Source organism: Ailuropoda melanoleuca, chromosome 6 (genome assembly GCF_002007445.2).
Source record: "Ailuropoda melanoleuca isolate Jingjing chromosome 6, ASM200744v2, whole genome shotgun sequence".
Taxonomy (NCBI): Eukaryota; Metazoa; Chordata; class Mammalia; order Carnivora; family Ursidae; genus Ailuropoda; species Ailuropoda melanoleuca.
In genome coordinates this window covers 57,666,296-57,691,360 of record NC_048223.1, presented here as the reverse complement: position 1 = coordinate 57,691,360, position 25,065 = coordinate 57,666,296, and the positions used below count along the sequence as shown (strand labels likewise).

General features: G+C 48.9%; 1 protein-coding gene across 1 annotated transcript in view; it reads right to left on the bottom strand.

The window, feature by feature from the left end:
* The window catches only part of LOC105240843, a 196,594-nt gene that overhangs the window by 40,901 nt on the left and 130,628 nt on the right, over positions 1–25,065 (bottom strand). The window contains exons 4-5 of the mRNA XM_034662502.1: positions 22,871–22,916; positions 9,304–9,506 (exon numbers count right to left, since the gene is read on the bottom strand). Coding sequence (XP_034518393.1) covers positions 9,304–9,506; positions 22,871–22,916 — 249 coding nt within the window. The remainder of the gene's footprint in view (positions 1–9,303; positions 9,507–22,870; positions 22,917–25,065) is intronic.

Below are 25,065 nucleotides of genomic sequence, written 5' to 3'. Positions count from 1 at the left end.
GAGCTAGTGTTCACATTCATCGCCAGTCTGCCTCTCCAAACTCTAGGCTGTGGCCTTCCTCTTTCTGGAGCTAAGAAAAGCCAACTCTCCTTGCTCTTTGAGCCCCGCTCCGTGGGGGAGGCTGTTTCTGTGCCGCCAGCAGCAGCGCATCGATCCTGAGTCCTCCCCATAGTCAAGGCACACCAGGGCTCCGGCCACACTGCACCATCGAGGAGAGCCAGGACTGGAGGGCTGGAGTGGGGAGCTGGGCTGGGAGAGGGGCTCCCTGGGACGTGAGTTGAGGTAGGAATGGGGCAGAGGTGTGTCCACCAGGGGAGGCTCCCTGTGATGACATGAGGAGCTGTGCCATGTGAACAGATACACCAGCTGGGCACAAACAAGTGTGACTACAGGATCCTAGTCCTACCGATTTCAAGAACGGGCAAAACTAACCTAAGGTGATCAAAGTCAGAAAAGTGAGGCCCTCAGGTGGGTAGCGGGGTTGTTTCCTGGAAAGGAATATGAAGAAACCCGCTGGGATGGTGAAAACCCTCTCTATCTCGATCTGGGAGGTGGTTACATGGGTGGGTGCCAACATGATTGTTTAGTGAGTTGTGCAGTTACTGAGCTGTGCGTATCTACACGTTTTATTGCATGTCAGTTGTGCCTCAAATAAAATCCACTGGAAAAATAAAGAACGGATCGAATTGGGCTATCCTGCCCCTGGAAGTACCGGACATGGGGTGTCTCACTGTTCAGCTGGGCCATTTTAAGGGGGATTTGAGCATCCGGATGGGGAGTGGGTTACACAGTTTCCAAGCACCCCATCACCACATCCTCACGCAGCTCCTGCTGCCATCTGCCCACACTGGGTCTCTCCCGATGATCTGGGGACCCTGGGTGCTGCTACTATCCTGAGTAGAAGGCTCCTTTCCTGCCTACACCCACGCAAATCACACACACACACACACACACACACACACACACACACAGTGGCTCCAAGCGATGCTTCCAGAACACTTTCCTGCTGCTTGCTTGCCAGCTCTTTCCCAAATCTTAGCTAGGTCCACAGTCAGCCCCAAGCCTCCTCTCAGTGTTTCAGAATGTCCCTTGCTCCATGGCCTTCCCTTGCCCAGGAAAGGGACCCACAGCACGAGCCAGCCCACCCTTGCCCAGCCAGCAGCCCCTCTCCCCTAGTAACTGGGGCTCCTAAGCCCCTGGCTCAGGCCTGAAATCTCCATGCTTTCCGAGATGAGACCCCTCCAGGCTGGCCTGACACTTTCTCACAGCGACCTCAGGTATGTCGTGTGCCCAGTCCCGTGTCTGCAGGACAAAACTCTCTGTGTAAACATACTTAGTCAAGCACAGGATTACATGCCGCTCACGCATCCCAAATTCTGCATCCAAACCACTTGGTCAAATGTCCTTGTCCCATAAAGGAATGCGACAATCCCATTGCTCAATCTGGTGACATAAGTAAACACGGGTTCAAAGAATTTAGCCCCAAGGTTGCTCGGCTTGAGCACGTGACTGTGATCAAGGATGTATCCGTGATGAGGCCAGAGTAGAAGGACTTGCAAAGAACACACACGGCGACAGCAATAAATCAGGAATGAGGGAAGTCACATCAAACACAATAATGTCAGCCCCCTAGGAGCCTGCCTCCATGGACTGAATACGCCAGGACTCCAGGACCTCTGCTCTGAGCACTCCCAGGCGGCACACGTGTTCTACACCTGCTGTGTCAGTCCTCATTCAGACCTCAAGAGGGGGACATAAATACCCACTCACCAGACAGGAAAACTGAGGTCACACAGCTAGCGAGTGGCCAAGCAGGGAAGTCAGTGAACACTGGTGCTGGAGTGGAGATCCGTATGGGCACCTGCCCTCATGGACTCTATGGTCTGCTGGGGGGCAGTGAAATAAGCAACCCCAAAGCAGTGTGGCCAATGTGGGAGTCCAGGTGCCTGGAAGCTGAGGGAGGACATCCTGGAGGAAGTGGCATTTGAGCCAGGATGACCAGAGTGAGGGTGTCATGGGAGCCCTCGCCCAGGAGATACGGCACAACCAGAGGCTCGACACCCCCCACCCACACCTCTAACACCGCACACCCCACTCACCGCCAGGCCCACCACACCTCACTTGGAAAGCACTTTATGATTTTCAAATCACTTTCACATATGTTGTCTCATTTGAGTCTTACAACCAGGATGGGTGTTATTAACCCCACTTTATGGATGGAAAAAAATGAGACATGAAATGACTCAGCAGGGCACACAATGAGTCAGCATCCAGGAGAGGTGAGCGGCTCTGCCACACGGTGCCCAGGGCCCGAAAGAGGCCAGCTCGCATGCCACAGATCTCACAAAGAGGAAAACCAATGATGCCGAGTTGGGGAAAACGTCAACTTCTCTTAAATGCCCCCAGATTCCTCCTCCCTTCCTACTGCAGTGGTTTTCCACCGAAATCTGGGTCGGCTGCCACGGCCCCTGGATTCTGAGAAAGCCCCGCGAACCTTCTCAACAATGGAGAGCTTGCTTTGCCTCTAGACACCCGCCGCCTGCACACGGAGCCGCCAGCGCTCCAGGAAGAGACAGTGACCTAGCCTAGAAACCTGGGACTCCCAGCGAGTGGAAGCGACCGAGGATTCAGGATGCACACCAGACCGTCCCACAGCTGCGTCAACAATAGCCACGGGGAAGAAACGGAGACCGTGCAGGAGGCTTTGGCCGCAGAGCCCAGGTACCTAAATCAGCCCAGCTTTGGAAGGAAGCCACTTCACATGCTCATGTGAAAACAATGCTGCGAGATTTCTTTGTTTCCACTGAGATTTCCAATGAAGAACAGCTGTCAACAACTCAGGAAGACGGTGCTCCGTTCCAAGTCTTTCTTCTTTGCAAGTGTTCTTCCATAAACATGGCTTGCTCTCTTCAACAAGTGCAAAGCAAAGGCATGCACAGTTGCCCGAAGGGGCAAAACATTTCCGCGTACATTCAAGCCTTTGTTTTGTGCCTACATCTGAGGGGTCAAAGTTCCTCTATGAAGAAGACAGACTTCCGAAATATACCGTTGAAGGAGGCAGTTATTTGAAGCACCTTCTACTATCTTCTAGAAGCTTCCTTTGGTCTTTACAAAAGTTTCAGTGGAACAAATGGTGCTTACCAGGGGTTGGGAGAAGTGGGGAAGGGAGTTAGTACTTCGCGAGGGCAGAGGCTCAGTTTGGGAAGATAAAAAAGTTCTGGAGATGGACAGTGCCGAGGGCTGCACAGCAGTGTGGACGCACCCAATGCCATTGAACTGTACACTTAAAAATGGCTCAAATTCGGGACACCTGAGTAGCTTGGTTGGTGAAGTATCTGCCTTCGGCTCAGGCCATGATCTCAGGGTCCTGGGATCAAGCCCCACATTGGGCTCCCTGCTCAGCGGGGAGTCTGCTTCTCCCTCTGCCTCTGCCCCTTCCCTCGCTTGTGTGCGATCGCCCTCTCTCTCTCTCTCTCTGTCAAATAAAATCTTTTTTAAAAAATGGCTCAAGTGGTAAGTTTTATATTAAGTGTATTTTACCACAATAAAAATCATGCAAAAAAGAAGTGTCAATGAAATTAAAAAAAAAAAACTGTCACCATGCTGAAAAGAATCTAAATGTTTTTACAAGTCTATTCCACTGTTCTGCTTGTATTTAAGAATAGCCTGTTTGAATGAATTTACCTAATTACTAACTCTGCCTTCAAAACACCTGCTTTGCTGAGCATCCCCGGGAATCACACACACCCACCCAAGGCCAGTCTCACGTGGGAGCCATCGGCCTCCATGGCATGGCTCTGTTCCAGTGGCTTCCTCCTGCGTGGAACTCTCTAGACACAGTCTCACCTGTCCTTTCATCCGGACAGCTACATCTGCCCCAAAGGGTTCACTGTGAGATCACAGTGAAAAATCAAGAACCGGTTCTTCGAACTCTTTGCTCAGCTAGCCAGAGCTTTCACTGTTGTCACTCAAGTGGTTCCAGACAAATGTTTCATAGAAGGAGAACGGACGGCCAAGCGCGCTAGCATCCTGAGTCAGCCCCATGGTCGCTGACAGGCTGGACTGTGGCTCCAGGGCCTGGTTTGGGGCGGATATCCCTCACCCGGTGTCCAGAAGGAGTGCTATATGGGACTCACCAGAGGGGCACCTTGTGAGGGACAATGAAACAAGAAACTCAGACATTCCTGGAAGGACCTGTGCTTTCTACTTCTGAAAGCTTTTTCATCTTTCTTCCATTAAAATTTTGAAACAGTTCCTCCAAAGTTATTTTTCCGTAGGAGAGGTATATTGCCTTTTCCAAGGCTTCACCCAGAGACAAATATTAATAATAATAGAAACAATAAGAAGAAGAAGAGTAGTTTATGGATTGCCTACCATGTGCAGACACCTTACTTTAGACCTCTTGCAATATCCCCAACAGCCCTGCAAGGGTTCTTACCACCATTGGAGAGAGAAGGGAACTGAGGCTCAGAGATGTTGAGTAACTTTCCCCAGGTCACACAACTAGTGAGTGGCAGAGCCCAAACCAAACCCGGATCTGCCTCCCTGCAAAACCACACTGTGTCTGAAAAGAGAAGTGAAACCCTGAGGACTCCCACTGAGGCCAGGTCCACTGATGACACTAGACATCTGGGTACTTGAAACACTCTGGGGAGCTGTTGGAGACGTTCCATCCTCGGAACAGAAGCCATGCCAGGCTGCCAACGCTCTGTGGCCCCTTGTGGCGTGACTGGTATCTAGGAGACCCTCAGGAATGACGGCTGATCACAAAACTCGGAGTCGAGTGTTATTGGTGTCGGTTGCTCGGATGTGCCCCATCCAAGAATTCAGTGAGCAGGATAACAAACCACATGAAAGGAATCAGCACATCCTCTAAAAGGCTGCTCAACAGAACACAGCAACCCCAAGGCATCAGGTTTCCCCTAAAATTAGAGCCGCCATACGGTACTAATAACGCTGTCTGGGCTCAGGCACGGTACCAGTCCAGGCGCCTTGGCAGCATCCATTCAAGAAGTACGTTCCGGCAGCATACCTGGGTAATGCAGATGCATCCACCCTGGCCGGCCCTTCCCCTGGGAAGCAGAGCCAAGATGAGAGCAAGTGCCTTTGCTCGGGCTGGAGGAGAACAGAGCAGCACAGGGTCTGCACACTTCTGCTCCCAGCCCAGGAGGAAGAGCAGCCCTCCTGGTGGTGGGGGGTGATGGGGGATAGCAAAGCCCAGAACACTGACCAGAAGACGGGAGGAGGCTGGCACAAGGGTTCTGGAGGCCTTCTCTTGCATTCAGGCTGGCGTATACTCAGCCCCAGGACACAGGGATCTGCACCGGCCTCCATGGCTCTTGAGGTTGATAAACCCTACAAATCACATCCAGGAGCAAGAGGCATCACCAGGCAGGCAAGAGAAATGACCTCGAAAGACGAGGTTTTGAAGAATCTTTCTAATTCAGAGGTTCTCCCACTTGGTGGTGCATCACAGTCCCCTGAAGGCCGTGAGAACATGGACTGCGGAGGCTGCCTGCCCCCAGGGCTTCTGAATCAGGAGTCCTGGGTGGGGCTGGGGATCCGTGTCTCCACCAAGCTCCAGGAGATGCTGAGGCTACTGTCCCAGGAGCCACACTTTGAGAACGGGGTTCTAATTATTTAAAGAGAATGATTTAAGGGCATGAGAACATTGCTCTGAATAACAAGGATATTATTATCAAATGCCTCCCATGTGCCAGATACTTCACTGCCTTTGATATTTACAATACTCCTGCCAAGAAGGAATTAATATCCTGCTTTACAGACTAGAATGCTCGGGCTCGGGTGTTCAGGGACATGTCTAACATTGCACAGCTAACCACCAGCACAGTCAAGATTTTAACGGAGGTCAGAGAGACTGCAAGCTTTCCTTCTCTCTGCCTTCTTTCCCATCTCATCTGGTGAGCCTGGGGCAGGCTGGTAGGGCAGGAGGAGGCTACACGCAAAGCAGGGGCATCATGCAAAGCAGCACACAATGATTTGCACTGAGAAAGCCAAGTGCCATGCAAGCCAACAGAAAATCCAGCTCTGCCAGCCACAAATGAGCCAGCCCCTTTGAGGGTGTGACGGTCAGGGGAACCTGGGGTCTGTAAGCACCAAAAGAGGCCACGGACTCTGAGCCGGCCTAGCAGAGGGAGAACACCTGTCCTCAAAGACAGCCAGTGCCTTCCATCTGAATTACACTCTATCTGGACATTCTCGCTCCTGGTGTGGGAAGGAGACTTGAGTCCGTGGTAGAGTGCACTCCAGAGAAGGAGGGATTGTGTTGACCATGGGCCTCTGCCAACTCAAAGAAGAAGAGGGAGGGAATGCAACCACCATTTACTCAGCATCCACTATAAGCAGCCTACTTCTTATACCATTTTAGGAATAAGGAAATTGAAATTCAGAGAGGTTAAGTAACTTGCCTCAGGCTGCACAGCAAAAAAAAAAAAAAAAAAAAAAAAAAAAACCTGGGAAATAGGACTTAAACTCAGGTGTCCCAGAAGACAGAGCATGCACTCACCCCCTCACTGACCACACAGAATCTTGGGTGCAGAGTGTGTCCTAAAATCCCTCTAGTCTGCCTCCTTCGTTAGATAATTGCACTAGAACTCATTAGACTTCCACCAGGCCCGTGCCCAGGGACAACCAGCCCAAACATGAGGCTCCACCCATTAAGGAACTCCAGTAAAGCTCTCTATGGAGTCTCTAGCCTGAATTTCCACTTTTACCTTTTCCCCCAAAAGGCTGTCCCCTAACATGCGAGAACATTTTAACACCCTGACCCCTTCCTGCCAGTGAGGAGTTCAGCAAGATGGGATCTTCTACCGAATCCATGTGAATTTCAGGGAGGTGTGGCAAGGCCACAGGCAAAGGGGCTCCCTTCCTTCCTCCTCTGCTCCTCTGCCTTCCAGCCACTAGCGAGGGCTTTTCTCTCTCACTTGCACCACAGAGGCTGAGCTGGGACCTCAGCTCTACAGAACTCGTCACAGGAGAGCCCCCACAGTCACAAAACCCTGATTCAGGTAGTGCAACAATGCAGAGTCAAGCCCGCGCCCCAACAGGGGACACAACTGTGCATTCGGTTGCCAGGTTCCTGCTGGGTGATGGCTTACCCCTGGAGGGGAGGCTGTCAGGCCCCGCACATCCACTGGGCTCCTGGTCGCCTTCTGCTGCACTCTCAGCCACGTATTCTCACAGATGGGTCTCAAAGCGGCCCCCCTCCAGGATTTGGTCTTTGTAAGGCCCTCAACCAGAGAGGCCCTGGAGGGTACACTGGTCTAGGCCTGAGGATCTCAACCAGTTCCTGCAGGAATCCTCTAGCCAGGCAGCAGAAATCCAAACATCTTTCAGCTTCGGCGTGTAGAGAGAGCTTCCCTCCATCCGTTGGTCCACAGCACAAGGCGTTGTCACACTTCCCTACACTGACCTGATCAGAATTCCTGCCAGATTGAACACCCAGGCAACAGCAGGGACAAGAAGATGACTCTGATGATCACTGCGGCTGCTATCTCCTCCTGCTGAGTGTTGTGTCTTGCCTTGTCTGATAACAAGATGCTGTACGTCTTGATGTGAATGCAATCTAAGGCAGCATATGGCTTGCAATGCACCATTTACGACTCTCCCTGTGCACCAGCTTTCCGCTCTGCGATGCTCGTGACCCCACAGCGCGGCCCCACAGCACAGCCACAGGGGCCCACCTTCCCTTGGCCTCAGTCTGTCTGCCGAGGCTCCCACTGACACTAATGGGAGGGAAGCATGAGGGGCCCAGGGAGACTGAGCCCCAGCATGGGCTGCCAAACGGAGTCAGGCAACTGTCCACAGTGAACTATTGACGTGAGTCTACTGGTTTGTGAAGATGTTTTTGACTGAGGCAGTCTAAAAATAAAATCCAACTAAAACATCTGTGAAACCAGGGAAATGGGGTATCCTTGAGAACAACCACAAGACAGCACAACCTACATATATTCTGACCGGGCCGTGAGACATACCTGACTTCACCAGGCATAAAGCTCGGTTTGTGGACGAGACAAACGAAGAGCGGGAGTCATTACAGTCACGCGTTTTCACTGTGAGAGCTTTGGAGCCTCCTCAAAGGGTGAGGCTGCCAGGGGATCGGAGGGATAGCGGCCAGCAGGGCCCTGCGGGGCAAGGCCACGGGGTCCTGCTGCTCCTCTCCCTGTGAGCCTCTGTGGCATGGACACCCACCCTAAAGGTTGTGTGGGCCAGAGCGTCTACCCGTGCGGTCACTTTTTTAAAAAAACTTTGCCTGTGTGCTTTTTCTCTGGGTGGGAATGTCTGTCTCGATCTATCAGACCCTCAGGAGCAAGGATTTCAAATGTCTTCTCCGTATCTTTTGTCTTATGTCCAAGGAAGCTGCTGGAACAACTGTAATCAATCAGGAGAGGAATCAGGAGTCCGGATGAAGTGATCAGGTGGGGATGAAATGATGGAGCTCGGGATCTGGGGGAAAGAAGATCCAGCGAATAGGAAGTGAGGTCAAGAACGCAGAGGGCGAAGGCCAGGTCAGCCATGCCCCAGACAGGGTGGGGATGAAGCACCACCGAGCAGGTTCTGGGATGGCGTTGACAGGCCGGCTGAGTGGGAAAAGAGGCCCTGATGGTTTTAGATACACCTGGCCCGCCATCTTCTCACCGTTGTCCCAGCTGACTGGTGAAGACTGTCTTCCTCCCTGCAGGACCTACAGCTACAGTAAAGGCACCTGATAAATGCCATTGGCTGTGACGATGGTCCTGTTATTATTTCCCTGTGTTTCAGTGGAACATAACTTCTTTTTCACATGCACACAGAATATTCCAGTTCAGCTCTGAAATCAGCAACAAGACAGATGAAAACACAGCACCATCATTGCATCTGTGAATTTCACCACAGAAGCACCATGGGGAGTCAGCACAAAGCACGCCCTTCCCACTATTGGCCACAGCCAGGCTAGCCTGGGGATGAGGGCTTAAACCAGGGTGATAGGGGGGCCTGGGTGACTCGGTCAGTTGAGCTTCCAACTCTTGGTTTTGGCTCGGGTCATGATCTTGGGGTTGTGGGATCAGGCCCCGCATGGGGCTCTGTGCTTAGAGCAGAGCCTGCTTGGGATTCCCTCTCTCCCTCTGCCTCTCTCTCTAGCAAATAAATAAATAAATAAAATCTTTAGGACCAGGGTGAGAGCAGACATTCTGCTGCAGCCAGGAGGCTCACGTAGTGCAGCCCAGCCCTAAGAGGACAGTGCGCCTCTGTACAAGGCCTACACATATTGCAACTTCACGCAGACCACACAAGGACACTCACTCCCGGCCAAGTGCACAACCGTTACTTCAACTCCGACACTGCACTGTTCCAAGAAGCGACCAGGACAGAAATGGGCCACGTGGCAGGCCAGGCCTCTTGAAAGGTCCCCATCTCCCGGAAGTAGGCAGGGCAGAGCCACCAGAAGGGAAGAAGAATCACCGAGTGGGAAGTCCTTCCTGGGATCTTGCTGCACCACCGAGAGACTGGGGAGAAAGAGATCCTGCCCTGAGACCCGTGGCTTAGACAGTTCCACACTCACAAGAACAATGTTAATGCTCACACGGCCCCCTCCGCTGCCGGGGATCCAGTGCTCGGGGCTAGCAAAGCCTCATTCACCACCCTAACATCCACTCCTGTGACCAACACAGCTTAAGCCCCAGGAAACCACTTCTCCAAAGCTTCTCTGTATCTTCTGCCCCACGTCCTTGGGAAAAAAGAAAAACCCACTGTGTCCAAGCACCATGGAGGTCTGTGGGTTGTACTGGGGCCACCCGATATGAGGCAGGATGGTATTTCAGAGTGCAGAGAGGATTTGACCAGCAGATGCATGCAGGGGAGAGAAAAGACAAGCACGTTAACGTGTCAGCTCTTTCCCCTCTGACACTTCACTTCCCGGGAGGACTACTCATCCGCTTCCTTGCTTCAATTCGTGGTCCTGGGGCTACTTGAGAATTAACATGTTTTTTGCAACAACTGCATATGGCAGCTAAGAAATATGGCGAGATACCTCACAATGCCTGTCACTCTCAAGCCAGTATCTACGTAACATGTGTGACGCATAATACACATCCTTTATGTTAGCCACCGAGTGAGAGCTGAATGCTAGAAATATGAAGCATTATCAGCGAATATTTACCGAGATTTAAGTTTTAGAAAATTAAAACTTAGGGCCGCCTGGGTGGCACAGCGGTTAAGTTTCTGCCTTGGGCTCAGGGCATGATCCTGGTGTTATGGGATCAAGCCCCATATCAGGCTCCTCCGCTATGAGCCTGCTTCTTCCTCTCCCAATCCCCCTGCTTGTGTTCCCTCTCTCGCTGGCTGTCTCTATCTCTGTCAAATAAATAAATAAAATCTTTAAAAAAAAAAAAAAGGAAAATTAAAACTTAAAATTCAGTTTTCTTTAAATAATTTTAACATCTTTACACATATTAATTATAATCTGTATTTTTCCTTTTCCAATTTTAATTTTTATGTTTTATAAGAAACTGTCTTCAAAAATACATATGAAAAATTAATTTTGATATTTTTACAAGTACTTCACATTTTTTATGAAATATACACTTACATTTTTTAAATCCTTTAGCTCATTGCTGTGGATAGAACAAACCTATGTGTGGGGTGCCTGGGTGGCTTCAGTCGGTTAAGTGTCTGCCTTCGGCTCAGGTCATGACGTCAGGGTTCAGGAATTGAGCCCCGTGTTGGGCTCTCTGCTTAGCGGGGAACCTGCTTCTCCCTCTCCCTCTCTTTCTCTCTCTCAAATAAATAAATAAAAATCTTTTTTAAAAAAGAACAAACCTATGTGAATGTATTCACAATAACACAGAATTCATGATCATGCTGAAATGAAGACAAAAATTTAAGGAAATAAGCATAAAACAGTTACAAATTATATGCCTTCGTTGGGCACCTGGGTGGCTCAGTTGGTTAAGTGTCCAGCTCTTGGTCATGTTGGATCTCACGGGTAGTGAGATGGAGCCCCACGTCTGGCCCCCCACTCAGTGGGGGGTCTGCTGGAGAGTCTCTCCCTCTGCACCTTCCCTACCTGCATGTGTGCACTCTCTCTCCCTCTCTAAAATTAATAAATAAACCTTTTTAAAAAATGATATACCTTCATGCTGTTAGTCATTCAAACATTTAAACATATGCAATAATAATTAATTCAGCCATTTTTTATATCTTCCACCTTTGGGTCATGTAAAAATTATAGCTTTACACATTCTTCCATTTTGTCCTTATGAATGGGCGTGTTCTCAGAGTAAGAAGACAGAGCATATTTTATTTAAACATTGGTAGGCTTGATTTACATTCCTAAGTATTGGGGCACGTGATGGCCCCCAGTTGTACTCCTGCCCTGGGCTCTGCAAATGTCAGAGGCAAGCCCACGAGTTTGGAGGGAATGCGGCCACGCGCACTTAGAAACACGGAAGCCACTACTCTACATTTCCCTTGAAATAACCACCTGAGATAACTCCAAAACACCTCCAGCTTTTGCTCACAGGAACTTCTTTCAGCCTTTACCATGGCTCTTCTCGCTGTCTTGCCGAGGAAAGCACACCCTGCACACAGCTCAGCGCCTGGCACAGATATTCCACAAGTGTTTGTTGACGGAATGCACACTACGGACCACAGACTGTGCGGCGGCTTCGACCCCTCTGCGCTGCCAGCACTTCATCCATTACACGTGGGAAGAGAACACGAAACCTCAGCAGAATGTGAATGAAGCCTGTAAATCCCCCCAAAGGAATGGTTGGCTTACATGCATTCACGCGTCATACCTACTGGAAATGTCACCATCACCCTCGGGCACGGGTGGTGCCATCTCTCCAGAAACGGGGGTCCCAACCATCTTACTATGATGTCTTGTAGACAGCGTGGGCACTGGAGCCACAGAGCCTCCCCTTTGTTGCAGGAAGAAAAAGCACTGTCCCGAGTACAGACCCGCTGTATCTCTGAGCACTTCACAAAGACAGAATGTTAACCCGAGCTAGAGAAGAGTAGCCGCGCTTCACATCCAGGGAGGATGCATTTCAGCCAGCCACACATTGCCCACTGCTCACTCAATTAATCTGGAAGCCACGGAACCACAGGTATGCTCACTAGGCAATGAAACAGGTCAAACCACCTTTTCCTTGCATAAAACAGATCCTGTGTCTCCCAAACAGCAAAGAACAGCATTGTCTTTGCCCCAAGGCAGTGTTTCTCGAGATTTCGCACAAAAGGGCACACATACAAAATCGTATTTGTGTGGCCCGCTGGGGTACGTGCAAGACAGCCGGCCAAAGCAGAAGGTGAAAGCCAGGACCTGTGGCTGCTCCTTCCTGACCCCCAAGGAGGCAGGCGGGCCCCAACATACTGGCACAGCTGAAACCCATCTGCCACATGCCTCAGTCCATCATGAAGTCCCAGAGAGGAGATGGAGAGAGCACTTTACAATTCTAGGATGCGAGGCTCACCCAGGGAAGGGGACGAAGAAGGAAGGGCCTGCCATGGATGGTGCGAGGGGGGCACTGCCTTCCTGTGTGGGCGCCTGGCCAGGCACAGCACTGCCCCTTGTGGGAAAACAGGATCCATGCAAAGAAAACCTAGAGGCCAGGAGGGGCTTTATTCCTGGCCTCCTCTTTTGACTCCATGCCCTCCTGCGGGTTCTCAGACTCTCTGCTGAGCTTGGCAGATTCTCCCTTGACTGAAAGAATGAGGGTCCCCTGCCTGTGGGTGGTGCTCCTTTCGCTGGGGCTGCGCCATCCTGAGACATCACCCCGGGAATAAAAGGAATTTTTATAGTAATCATAGTATCGGTAAGTAGGAAGCTTGTTGTAAGGAGAGAAAATGGTTTACAGATTGATAGGATTAATAAGGTGGGTGCCCCTGAATTCACTCCAAGCCTCTGGAGTGGCCCCAAAGGTGACCGATTACAAGTGTTGATCAAATTGCTCTTCCAAGCAAATCTGGTGAGGATAAAAGAAAAATAATGCCTGAAAAGCATTTTTACGTCCTGATTAAAAAGTCAGGCATGCAGGGCGTCAGACGCCCAGAGCAAATCATTTTTTAAAACCCCCCTCTCTGTGCTGCCAAATTATTCATCTAAGAATCCCATAATAATCAGTAATAGCTGTTACCCCCTTGATGAGTTCGTTAGCTTTAAAATGAACAATTAACAATTTAGAAAAAGAAATAAATGCCAGTGTGAAAAATATTGCTTGGACTCAGTAAAATATTTCATCTGTGAATTAACATTTGTGCTCAGCAACTACAAATGTTACACCTCACCATCCACACCCGGCCTCCCCGTTCTACGTTTTTAACACACACAGAATCTCCAAGCAGCCACACAACGGAACTGAGGTAGCTCAAAAATATGCCTTTGTTTTTACGATCGATGTACTACCTTTCTTCTATTCAGGCTAGCATTTATTTGTCCCTTGAGAGATATTCTATTCATGTATAAAACATACATACATACATACATGTCACCTTTTCAAATATTTTTAAGTGCTCTGTGTATTTCTTACATCACAGAACACTGTATATTGGAGACTGGTTTTGTATCATTTTATATAGAGCTATCTTTTTCTTGCTGATAATTACATAATATTCCATTAAATTGATATACCATTTTTTGAGGGGGGAGAGGGAGAAAGAGAATCTCAAGCAGACTCCCCACAGAGCATGGAGCCTGTCGCGGGGCTTGATCTCACAACCCTGAGATCGTGACCTCAGCCAAAATTAAGAGTTGGATGCCCAACCGACTGAGCCACCCAGGTGCCCCTTGATATACCATTTTTAAAAAGAGGAATATGTTGTGCCTCAGGGATTGGAGACAGGGACAGCACCCTAGGTGAGCTTGGATACTTCCAGATCATTATGAATTTACCCCTGAAATAAACTGCATAGCTGAGTAAGCATGTGTTCCGGGGGGCCAACTGCCTAACAGGGAGTTCTCCAAGTTACCTTTCACAGAGAATACAAATGTTTAGGAAAGGATAAGTAACAAAAATATGCCCAAAAGTTTACATATATGTTATTAAAAATCAACAGTCATTGTGCCAATTGAGAACTTAGAGCGACCACATTATTTTTTGTGGGGAGGACTTTTTATCAGAGATTGGTTTAAAATGTCCATGCATGGTGATCATAAAAAGTAGACTCAGTTTTGGCTTTATTTCATTCTCGGTTTTAAATTCTCTGCAGAACATGTGCCCTGTTTTGCTTGCACCAGAGGAAGATGACCCTACCGCCACCGCCACCGCCACCAACACCAACACCATGGCTCCCCACTGGTGCACCACTGAGGATGGCTGTGTCGCTGGTGTGCATTTTCCTTGTCTAAAATATAAGCTCTAGCCCTGTATTTATGAAAGCTGTACAGTCAGCTCCCTGTTTTGTCACTACATTAAGTGGCGAAGGGTTTTTCTGTAACAAATCCCAATCTCCCTTCTGCTTCTTCCCCTCCAGTGCCAGCCATTTAACGTAAAGGTTACATACTCTGAAAGGCAAAAGAGAAAATCGTGGCTCTAAGTTTCAGACTCTTGCCCAGGTATCCACACTGGAGGGCTTGCAGTGTGCCTACCACTGTGCTGAGAGCTCCATGTTCCTCATCTCCTGTAATTCTATGGACCCCGGGAAGTAGCTATAAAAATTATTAGCATCCCTGTTTTTCAGATAAGAAAACTAAGGCTCAGAGAGATGAAGTGAATTAGCCCACTGCCTCACAGCCAATAACAGACAGAATCCTGATTCATACCCAGCTGGTTTAATGCTGAACCTTCAGCACTGGCCACTTGGGGTGGGGGTGATGCATTAAATCCCTAACACTCCAGAATGATTACATTCATCAGGTTCATTGGATTTTCTCCATGATGTGAAAGATAAGAGTAGCAAAGCACGAAGACTCTGGCATGAAAGGCAGGCTCCCAGCTTCCCCTGTGCCGCCAGGCATGAGGAATGAAGGCAGAAGGAAGAAGTGGAAGGTGCCACGTGCCACTTTACCCTAGTGGTTCAGAGGTGAACATATGAGTGCATCCTTTACACAAGCATTGGTCAAGCACCTTGGTTGTACCAAGGGCCACCCCAGGTGCTACAGCAGAAACTCTCTCCCTCCATCCAAGATGGGGCCATCCAAGGAAAGCATGACCATTAGAAAACATTGAGGCACATGGGGCCCAGGCTAGGTCTTAAAGAACTAACATTCCACCGAGAAAACAAGGGGGGAAAATCTGGCTGTTTCTACAAGCTAGGGAGAAAGAAGGACCTTCATCCAACTACAAGCTTCCTCCTTGAGAATTAGTTTTCCATCAAGGATACACTTGGCCTTGGGGTTGGCCAACGTCTTACTCACAGCGCTGGCCTGGTGATTTTGTGTCAGGCTCTTGGGCCTGACCTAATACTTTTATTTGCTCAGCTGCTCTCACCCAAAAGCACGGCCATTTCCAGAAACACTGGCAGCTTTCCAAGGACGAAGTCATAAGTTTCTAAGATTCTCCAGTGGATCCGGCACTCAGATTTCCCCAGACCATCACCATGACCACAAGTTCCATTGTCCCCTGGACATCCATACATTCTGGTGATTGGAACCTTGAGCTTTGGGACACTTGGACATGTTTCCCCTCCTAAAATCAACTCCAGATCAGCCTCTAGCACAGCCTCCTCCCACAATGGCCTTGGTGGAAATGGTCTACTTCCTTGATGACCAGATCTGTGCGTGGGAAGTTATGTAGAAAACTAAAGCCATTACCTGGATAAATGCAGGCCAAAATAACACTTGTCTGAGGTACTGGAAAGCTGAGACCTTAAAGGGGTTCTTGGGGACTTTTCCTGCTTCCCCCTCAAATGACCCATATGACAGTCATGAGTACTCATTTCTCTTTTATATGGCCCAGCCTGGGCTACTGAGGTATTTTGTACCCCATCTATTCAGAATTCCTTGTAGACCCCGGACGTCCACAAAGGGACTTCCATGAGAAAAAGGAAAGGCATTGTCTCTCTCCTGCCTTCCGTCTACCACAACTGCCTGTGTCCGCAGTCTCCATTGTCTGCAAAATCAATTCTTCCTTGGCCAGATACCTTGGATGGAAACCACCTGTTGCTTCAATAACCCAAGGGAAAAATCCTTCCTGTGGGGCATCCATGGAGCTTGCCTTGTCTGGCGGCCTGCGAGGTTGTCAGAGCTGGGCCGGTGAGCTTCTTATTGTGCACCTGGAATTTGGCTTCTTTGAAGAGATTGCTCTGTGCCCACCAGAGTGTTGCTTCCAGGCGGGCTTCCTGAGGAAACTGAGTTTCAGAGAGTTGAAATGGCTTGTCTAGGGTCACTTAGGCAGTCATGGTGAAAACCCAGCCCCACGCCACCATGTCTCTCAGCCAAGGCTGTGTCCTCATTCTTTATATCATTAGCTATGCCCAGAGTTTGGCCTCAGTGACCCCCAGAGCTCCTCTCAAACACCCTCCTCTCCTGATTCCATTTCTTCTTTAGTTTTTTCAGTGGTTCTCTTCCCACATTAATCTTTCTACATTAAAGTCACGCAACAGTTACTAAGATTCATGGAGCACCCCCGTCTATCAGAGAGCCCTGTGCCTAGCAAGTTCTATGAAACCTCTCGAAAAGACTACTTGTTTCTGCCTCATGGCATTCCCCCCATGCCCTTCCAGCCCATCCAAATCGTTCCCACCCTTCCAGGCCTGGCTCACAGTTCTCCCCACCGGCTGTGCTGCCCAGTAGAGTAGCCACTCTCCACGGGTGGCCATCGAGCACTCGAAATGTGGCTGGTTTGAATTGAAATGTGCTTAAAGTGTACAATATGCACCAGATTCCAAAGGTTTAGTATGAACAAAAGAATGTAAAACACTCTCGGTAATAATTTTTATATTGATTACTTGTGAAAAGGACATTTCAATATATAGGGCTAAGTGAAACATATAACTAAAACTAATTTCACCAAGTTCCTTTTGCATTTTTTAAAATGCAGCTACAAGAAAATTTGAAATTACATACATTTGCATTATATTTTTATTGGGCAAAGATGCTTTAGAAAGAGAGTATTTTCAGTCCAGGAGAAGCAGGGAATCATTCTCCATTCACCAAAAAATGCACTGAGCAGACATTCATTAAATACATGAAGAATACAGGCCAAGTGCTGTGCTGGTTATTGAGAGGGGGGTTCCACATTTAATAAGACAGATCCCTGCTCTCCAGGAGCTTGCATCATCAAGGACTAGAAGCTCAGACAAATCGCTGGGTTCCCAAACAGCCAAAGGACAATTCTAACTGAGGCAAAAATGCACACTTTGGGGATACATTGGTAGAGACATGTTGGGAGGACCTCACAGAAGAGGATGAGTTTTGAGCATATCAGTTTTCGGATTCTCTAATGAAAACCAAAATAACAATAACTCGAGAAAGACAGAGACAGAGAGAACTTTGATTTTCCCTCAGATTATTACTTGAACACCAACAGTCCAGGACTCATGGGGCAGCTGCGTCATGTTATGAACCCAGGCACCTTCCTCCCAGTTTGCTGCTCTGCCAACATACCATGTCCTGACACCAAGTTCCCATTCCCATCAGCAAGAAGGGTGCAAGGAGCCAGTCCCAGGTTACATAGCTGCACTTAGCTTCAAGGAAGGCTGGGAATGTTTTGTTTTTAGCCATAAATCCAGCTCAATCTCGGGGGTTCTATGACCACCAGAATCAGAAGAGAATGGATGCTGGGGAATTGGTCACACTCTCAGCCACAGAGGAATTATCTGAGCTGAACCTGGATGAATGGATAGGATTTAGTAGGTGGGGAAAGGAGATGCCAGGCTGCAGGAAACTCATTAACAAAAACCCCACAGTATGAGAGCATCTGACAAGTTTGAGGGATGACTGAGTGAAACATGAGGGAGATGCCTTGGTCTGGAAACAAGAATCAGAACTCTCTAGAATGTCCTCTGTACAGCGCACAATTTAGTCTCCCGGGTTATTTCTCTAGAGAAGTTGGATGTTCCCTTCAAGCTCCAGGGATATCCATCACCTGGAAAGGGAGCAAGGCCAAAGCTGGGGAGCCACAGAGCAACAGAGCTTGCTGAGCCTGAACAGGCAAAGGCCGATCAAGAAGTACAGGACTAGGGGAAGGTCTCCAGGTGTGAGCAACAGCAGTCATCCCCACTGGAAAAACCTGAGTAAGCATAAAGTCCATGGATTTCATATGTCACTGGCTCCCTAAGTTTGGTGAAGTCGGATTTCCCTGATGAACCCGTCATTAACCAGCTGTACAGGTAGCGTGTACCTACCATACACTCGCAGTCTATCTCCTCTCACCGGAATATGATGGGAGTGAGGGCAAGAGCTTTGTTGACTGCGGGATCCCGGCACATAGCACGTAGCAGGGACTCAATATGTGTTTGTTAGATGAATGAATGAATGAATGAATGAATGAATGAATCATTGGCATCTACAGTAAAACTACTTTGTAACAACGAAGAAGACATTTGAGCACATGATGTGTTGGTGACAGCTTGCTGCAAGAAACGAGAGAGGTCACAGTAATAATAATAATAGCTGCTTAATAATTACCCATTAGCCAGTGTTAGTTCTTTTCCCCACAGCCCTCTGAGAAAGGCATTATTCCCATTTCGAATGAAAACACTGTGACTCAGCACAACCGCAGCTGTCCCTTGAACAACAAGGGTTTGAATTGTGGGGGTCCACTTTTATGTGGATTTATTACACTACAGAACTGTGAATGTATTTTCTCTTCCTTATGATTTTCATTTTTTAAAAAAGATTTTATCTATTTGAGAGAGAGAGAGAGTGCACAAGCCGGGGGGAGGGGCAGAGGGAGAAGCAGACTCCCCGCTGAGCAGGGAGCCCGACGTGGGGCTTGATCCCAGGACCCTGAGATCATGACCTGAGCCAAAGGCAGATGCTTAACCGACTGAGCCACCCAGGCCTCCCCTCCTTATGATTTTCCTAACAGCATTTTCTTTTCTCTAGCTGACTTTATTGTAAGAATGCAGTATGTAATACATATCACTTACAAAATGTGTTAATCAACTGCTCGTATCATCGCTAAGACTTCCAGTCAACGGAAGGCTATGAGTAGTTATGTTTTGGGGTAAGTCAAAAATTATAAGCAAATATTCAACTGTGTGGGGTTCAGCGCCCCTAACCCTTGTGTTGTTCAAGAGTCAGCTATAATTTCCTAGCCATCACTCAAAGAGGAAGAGAGAAGTCTAGGATTCAACTTCCAGCCCTGCAACTTCCATTCTTCCTACCTGCTTCTTCTCTTCCATAACATTCTCGAGATTTTCAATCAATGTCTCAACTATAGGTAAACCCAGAGGCTTCAATGTCCTTGCCCCAGCCAATATGAAAATCCGTTGGTCCAGTATTACACAACCTTCCTCGGGAAAAGAGCTGGCCTTGCCTGAGGCCCAGGTGGGCACCAGGCACTGTACTAGACACTTTCCACACACTGTTCCACTGTGCCATCTTCACAGCAACCCCGATGACGTTGGAACTATTACCTAGTTCCATCTGGGGAGTTAATAGAATTCTGAATTTGCCTTTGCTTTTCCTCTGGGTGCCAAATTCCTGAACTGTTAAATGAGAATGGGGTAATCCTGGTATTGGAGCTAGTGGGTAACTTTGCCAAAGTGTGTCTGAGCAGCTGGAAAAAGTGCTAGGAGAAACATATGTACCAGCCAAGGAAAAACTCTTGTGGTTGGTAAACAATGCGAGGTCTTTATGGTGGGTTCCAGGCAAAAGGGGAGATTTTATTTCTCCTTATGCATTTTTCTGATTAAAAAAATTTTTAGTACTGAGTGCTTTAATCACAGCATCATGGTATATGTGCTGTGCTGACATCTGGAAATATTTAGCAATACTACAAACAAATAGTTAAGGAGTTCACCCAGAGCATCCAATACAAATTTGACTCTAACCCAGATTCCTAGCAGCACTTATCAAGAGTGAAGGAGCATGAAATTCCTGACTATTTCACCTTCCTCCATACCAGACACAAACACAGTTGGATCAGGTTCCTGGGCCTGGAAGAGACCGGGGGTTCCTGCTGTGTTTCCCACCAGTAGGGTCAGTGGAATTCAGCAGGCACCGGGCCACAGGACTGGATGAGACAGGGCAATGGTCCAGACAGGCTGGCAGAGCTCAGTCCAGGGTTCAAGGGCAAATGGGGAATGAATGGGGCGGAGGTGAGCAGCAGTCAGGACTGGATGGGCAGCACCATGCACTACGTTCAAAGTATCGGCACCAAGCCCTAAGCAGCCCTAAATACTCAGCAGGAGCTCAGTGGCTAGGCGATCGGAAGCAGGCCAGAGGCACAACAAAATGTAGCGGGGACGCTGGCTGGGAAGACAACACTAGGGTGAAAGCCCTTCTTCCTCCCAGGTGCTTAGGGGGCTGGGCAGACTCACCGACTGTAGTTCCAGAGGGAGCTAGACGTTAGCACACATGCACACATCCCCTTGCCACGGCCTGCTGGGCCTTCCCTACTGGGCTAGACGAGCCCCTTCCCCTACATTTCCAAATGCCGTCCACGGGCACAGGCCCCCTTGCCTCCAGAAGGCCCAGCTTCACTCCCAGTGTCATTCACTTGCTGCTCCAGTTCACCCAACGCACCTTGCCTGCCATTTCCGTTGTCAGTGAGGGTTTCAGGGTCTTTGGAACACTCCTGTTGCCCCAGGATTGCCACATTGTTCCACCATAGAACACACCTACCCAAAGTCTGAAGCCCCCCTCCTTTTCCAGCTCCTCCAGCCCCTGACCCCACCCCAACATGGCCCTCCCGGGTGCCCACTCTTTAGTTTCATAGCGAGAATGCTGGGAGACTCTATTACGTCCCCAGATACACTTGTGCATGTCTCTTAACTACAGAATTAAACTCCTACTCCTCCCCAAACTTACTTTTCTTTCTGTATGTATTCCTGATAAGCAATTAGTATGGCTGTCTGCTCAAAGATCGAAACCCCAGGGGCCCATCCAGACACTTCCTCCTCCTCCCTTCCCCCATATCCAAACAATTACCAAGTCCAATGATTTTTTTTTCACAGTTGTGCTCTCTTACCTATCTGCCTCTGTCATCTCTCAAATAATTATTACCATAGCTTCTTGGTGCTTCCAGAAACATCTTCCTAAAACATGAATTGGATTGTGAGCTTCTCCTCCTTGGAAGCCTTTGCTGACTTCCCAGGAGAGACGGATGATCTTCTCTCCTGGGAAACACAGACCCTCCAGCCTTTCTCCTCTCCCTCCCTTCCAGCTTGAATCTCCAGATCAAAGGGCTCTAACCAAGGTCAGTGGGAGGCTGCGAAGTCCATGAACCACTGAGATCATGTGCAAAATGCCAGGCATATGCATGTTTTCTAGGGCGATTGCCAGTCGTTTTCAAAAGTCCGTAACTTGAATAAAAGTTAAGAACCAGTCGTTTTCAAAAGTCCGTAACTTGAATAAAAGTTAAGAACTCCCGCTTCTCATGTGGCATTCCTTCACGCACTTGACTCTACTCATCTCACACATAGCTTGTCAGAAGTGTTCAAACATATTTGGCCATGACCTAGGGTAAGGAACTATTTATACTAATGTGTAAAACAGAGCCAAAGCCATACCAAATACCTCTTAAGCTTCCTATGTCATATACGTATTAATCTTTCCTATTTTACTTATTTTCCTTTTTTTAATGCTGACTGTGATCCTTTAAACTAATTTTACAACCCACTCACCAATGGATTCCAACCTGCGGTTTAAAATTTAGGTCTTGATAGTGTATTGTCCATGTATTGTCCATGTGACTCTCTATTATTTTTTGTCACAACTCCCAGCTGGATCGGAAGCTCCTTGAGGGCAGGGATCACGATATACACATTTTCAATAACGCCCATAGCACACAGGTGCTTTAGACATGTAGAGAATCAGCTGGAAGGAATGTGGGAAAGCCCGGAAACAAATGTTGCCAACTACTTTATGTATGGAGACGTAAAAATACCTATTTATTTAATGGAAAAGAATTCCCTAGATTGCACCCAGGAGTGAAGTGGGGTCTCTGTGCTGTTGGTTTAGTACAATTGCTGTCTGCATGATTCTATCCCCTAAAAGGGAGATACATGGACTTATGCAGTAGGAAATACATTGGCCTGTGAATAGCTCAGCAGAACAATAAAGCCTTAATGCTTTGAGGTCTCTCCCACTAGACATAGGAGAAAAAATGAATTATTAATGGAATTAAAATGCTGCTTTGTAGAAGACACAGAGGTGAAGAAGTAACTTTTTTTATTATTAACTCTACCAACCAGTCTTTAAGAATTTGTCATTCTGTTGGGCAGAGGATTTTAAATACCTGGTGTCCCACCCCTCCAGAGGCTGGCCAACCAGTAGACGTATGGAAACCAACAGACCAAAATGGTTAAGGGTGCAACTGAGGGTGTGGACACAAATGGGGAAAGTTCAGGAAGGAAGATCTCATACTCTACAGAGGTAAATTCTTCATTCTACCCCAAAGCTGAAGTGCAGGTGTGGCCTTGGCGAAAACACCAACATCCCAGGAAAACGGGATGGATAAGCCAGAGGACTTTGTCGACCACAGCGGCTGCTCCTAATGGCAAGAAGGCTGCTCTGGCCGCTTCGTCAGCAGAGGGAGGAGATGCTCCGCTTCGTAGCCCGCAGAGCTCCCACCTCTGAGCTACAGCACCTTCTCTTTCCTGCACAGAGGCCCCGGCGTGGCATTCACGGGCAAGGCTGCTCCCCAACTTGAGAATCCCACCCGACCTCCAAACCCCGTCACACACAGACCTGGAGGCAAGTCACTCACATGCTACAGGCTCGTTCTCCTGATCTCTGAAGTGAGAAAACAATCCCTACCTTTCACGGTTGTTGTCAGAGATGCTGAGAGCTGGGACGTCGGGACCTAGAATACAGTATGCACTCAGTCAATGGCAGCCGCTGTTGCTTCGGATTTTGTTCACTCCGATAATTGACTTACACTGTATACATTCCCGTGTGTGTCTCTCTGGCCTGCAAATTAGTGTGAGGGCTTACAGGGAAACTGAGGCAGCCAAATTGATGAAGCCCAGCCCAATGGCACATTCCCACGCAGGCCAGAGCCCACAGACAGCAGCAATAGCTGTAATGGGCATAGCTCAGGCCCCGACATACAGGACGTGGGGAAATCAACCCGAATAAACAGCGGCATTTCATGTTCAAGTGTAATTTGGCTGAGACAACAGCCCATTGCACTTCCATTACCAGCAGCATTTGCTTCTCCCCCACGTCCCAGTCCCCACCCCGAACACTGAGCACTCTGAAGCAAGGTGATTCACCCTCTGGACAGAGCAAGGGGGAGTCCCTCGTTCCCATCCTGCAAGCTGTGCTTTCCAGGGGCAAATGTGCTTTCTGCATTCTTGAGTCCGAAAGCATGAGAACAGGAGGAAATGTCCAGGCTGGCATACTTCAGTAAAGCAAAATAAATTCAGCTACAAGTAGTTACAAAACTGCTCTCAGGGGAGCGATTGCCCGCCTCCGACACACTCCCATGAGACTCATGCTTTCAAAAAGGAGATTTAAAATTCCCACCCTATAGAAAATGCGTTTTCAATCACAATGCAGCAAAAACCAGGGCCCTGCCATGCATGCATAGCGCGGTCCTCCCTATTCACCACAGCCTTTAAATCCTGACAGATTTCCCTTGGGTTTGGGTGGTTTTTAATTTTTTAGATTTTTGTCCAGTGCACTGAAGTGCAGCCTACTCCCTGCACTTAGCTATTTGCATTGTGGACAACCTCATGCCATTCAACACGAAAAATCCAATCACAGCACACAGCCTCCGGCTTGCCCCACTTCTAGGAGGAGCTGAAGATGAGCCGGCACCGGAACACAGGGCCTGGGACCTTCCACTCGCTTCCCATCCTGCATGTGAAAGAGGGGGTGAGGAAGAAGATGCATGACCTCCCTCCAAACACGACTGTGGCAGAGACTGTTGGTGGCCTGCAGACCCATCTTTGTAGCCTTTTTACCTGGGCATGTGGCTACCCAGAATATAGATTACAATCCAGCCTTTTCGGCAGCCAGGTACAGCCATGCAGGTTCTAGATAATGGAAGAACAGCAGCAGTGTCCTGTGTCCTGTGGCTGCATTTTTTTTTTGGTCTCTTCTTTGTCCCCTCTTTCTTTCTTGCTGCCTGAAATGTGGGTGCTGCTATCTTGGACCAGGAGGAAGAGTGCTGCTCCCTGGGGAGGGCGGAGTGGTGAGCTGGGGGGAGCCTGGGCGCTAAGGATTCCCTTGATCATTTCCCTCTGGACTTGGTTTATGTGAGAGTGAAATAAACTCCTATCTTGTTTAAGCCACAGTGATACTGGATTTTCTATACCTTGGAAGTGAGTCCTGCCCTCACTCCAACAGTTCTGTCTCAGGACAAAGTCACCCCTGAAAATGCCGGGCAGGCCTAATCCACTGTGGCCCATCCCTAAAGCCATTCTTCGCAGCAAGCACCTAAAAGTACAAGTCATCACCCAAGCCTCCTTAGATGGTTTCCAGAACAGCACAGCTACCAATTATCTCTTTCGTTTATCCACTAGCTTTTGAGTGAGCACTCTGTGCCAGGTGCCGTGCTGGATCCTGGAGGTACAGCATAAACAGGACGGACTGGACCTCCCAGGAAGTGGTCCCAACCTCATGGGGAAGAGGAGTCAGAGAACAAGCAATGTGATGACGGGAAGAAAGCATCAAAAGGACAGCATGGGCTGCGACGGGCTTGGTGTGGGGACTCGGCCCCCTGAGGGAGTGCGTTCATTGACGAAGACGTCCATCTATCCTACAGTTGTCAGACTCATCATCACAAGCGGAGAGGGGAGTCTGTGGGGAGGAAAAATGGCTCGGGCGGGCCAAGGGAGAAATGTGTACGAGATCAGAAAGGCAGCGGGGAAGTGGCTAGCACTACATTTGGAGGGCTTGCTGAGGTCCCCACCACCATCTGCAGGGTCACCTCCATGCCCTGGCGGTGTGGGCTCATAGCATCGCAGGCTCCCACGGCACCTCCACGCACCAGGCCAGCTGCGGGT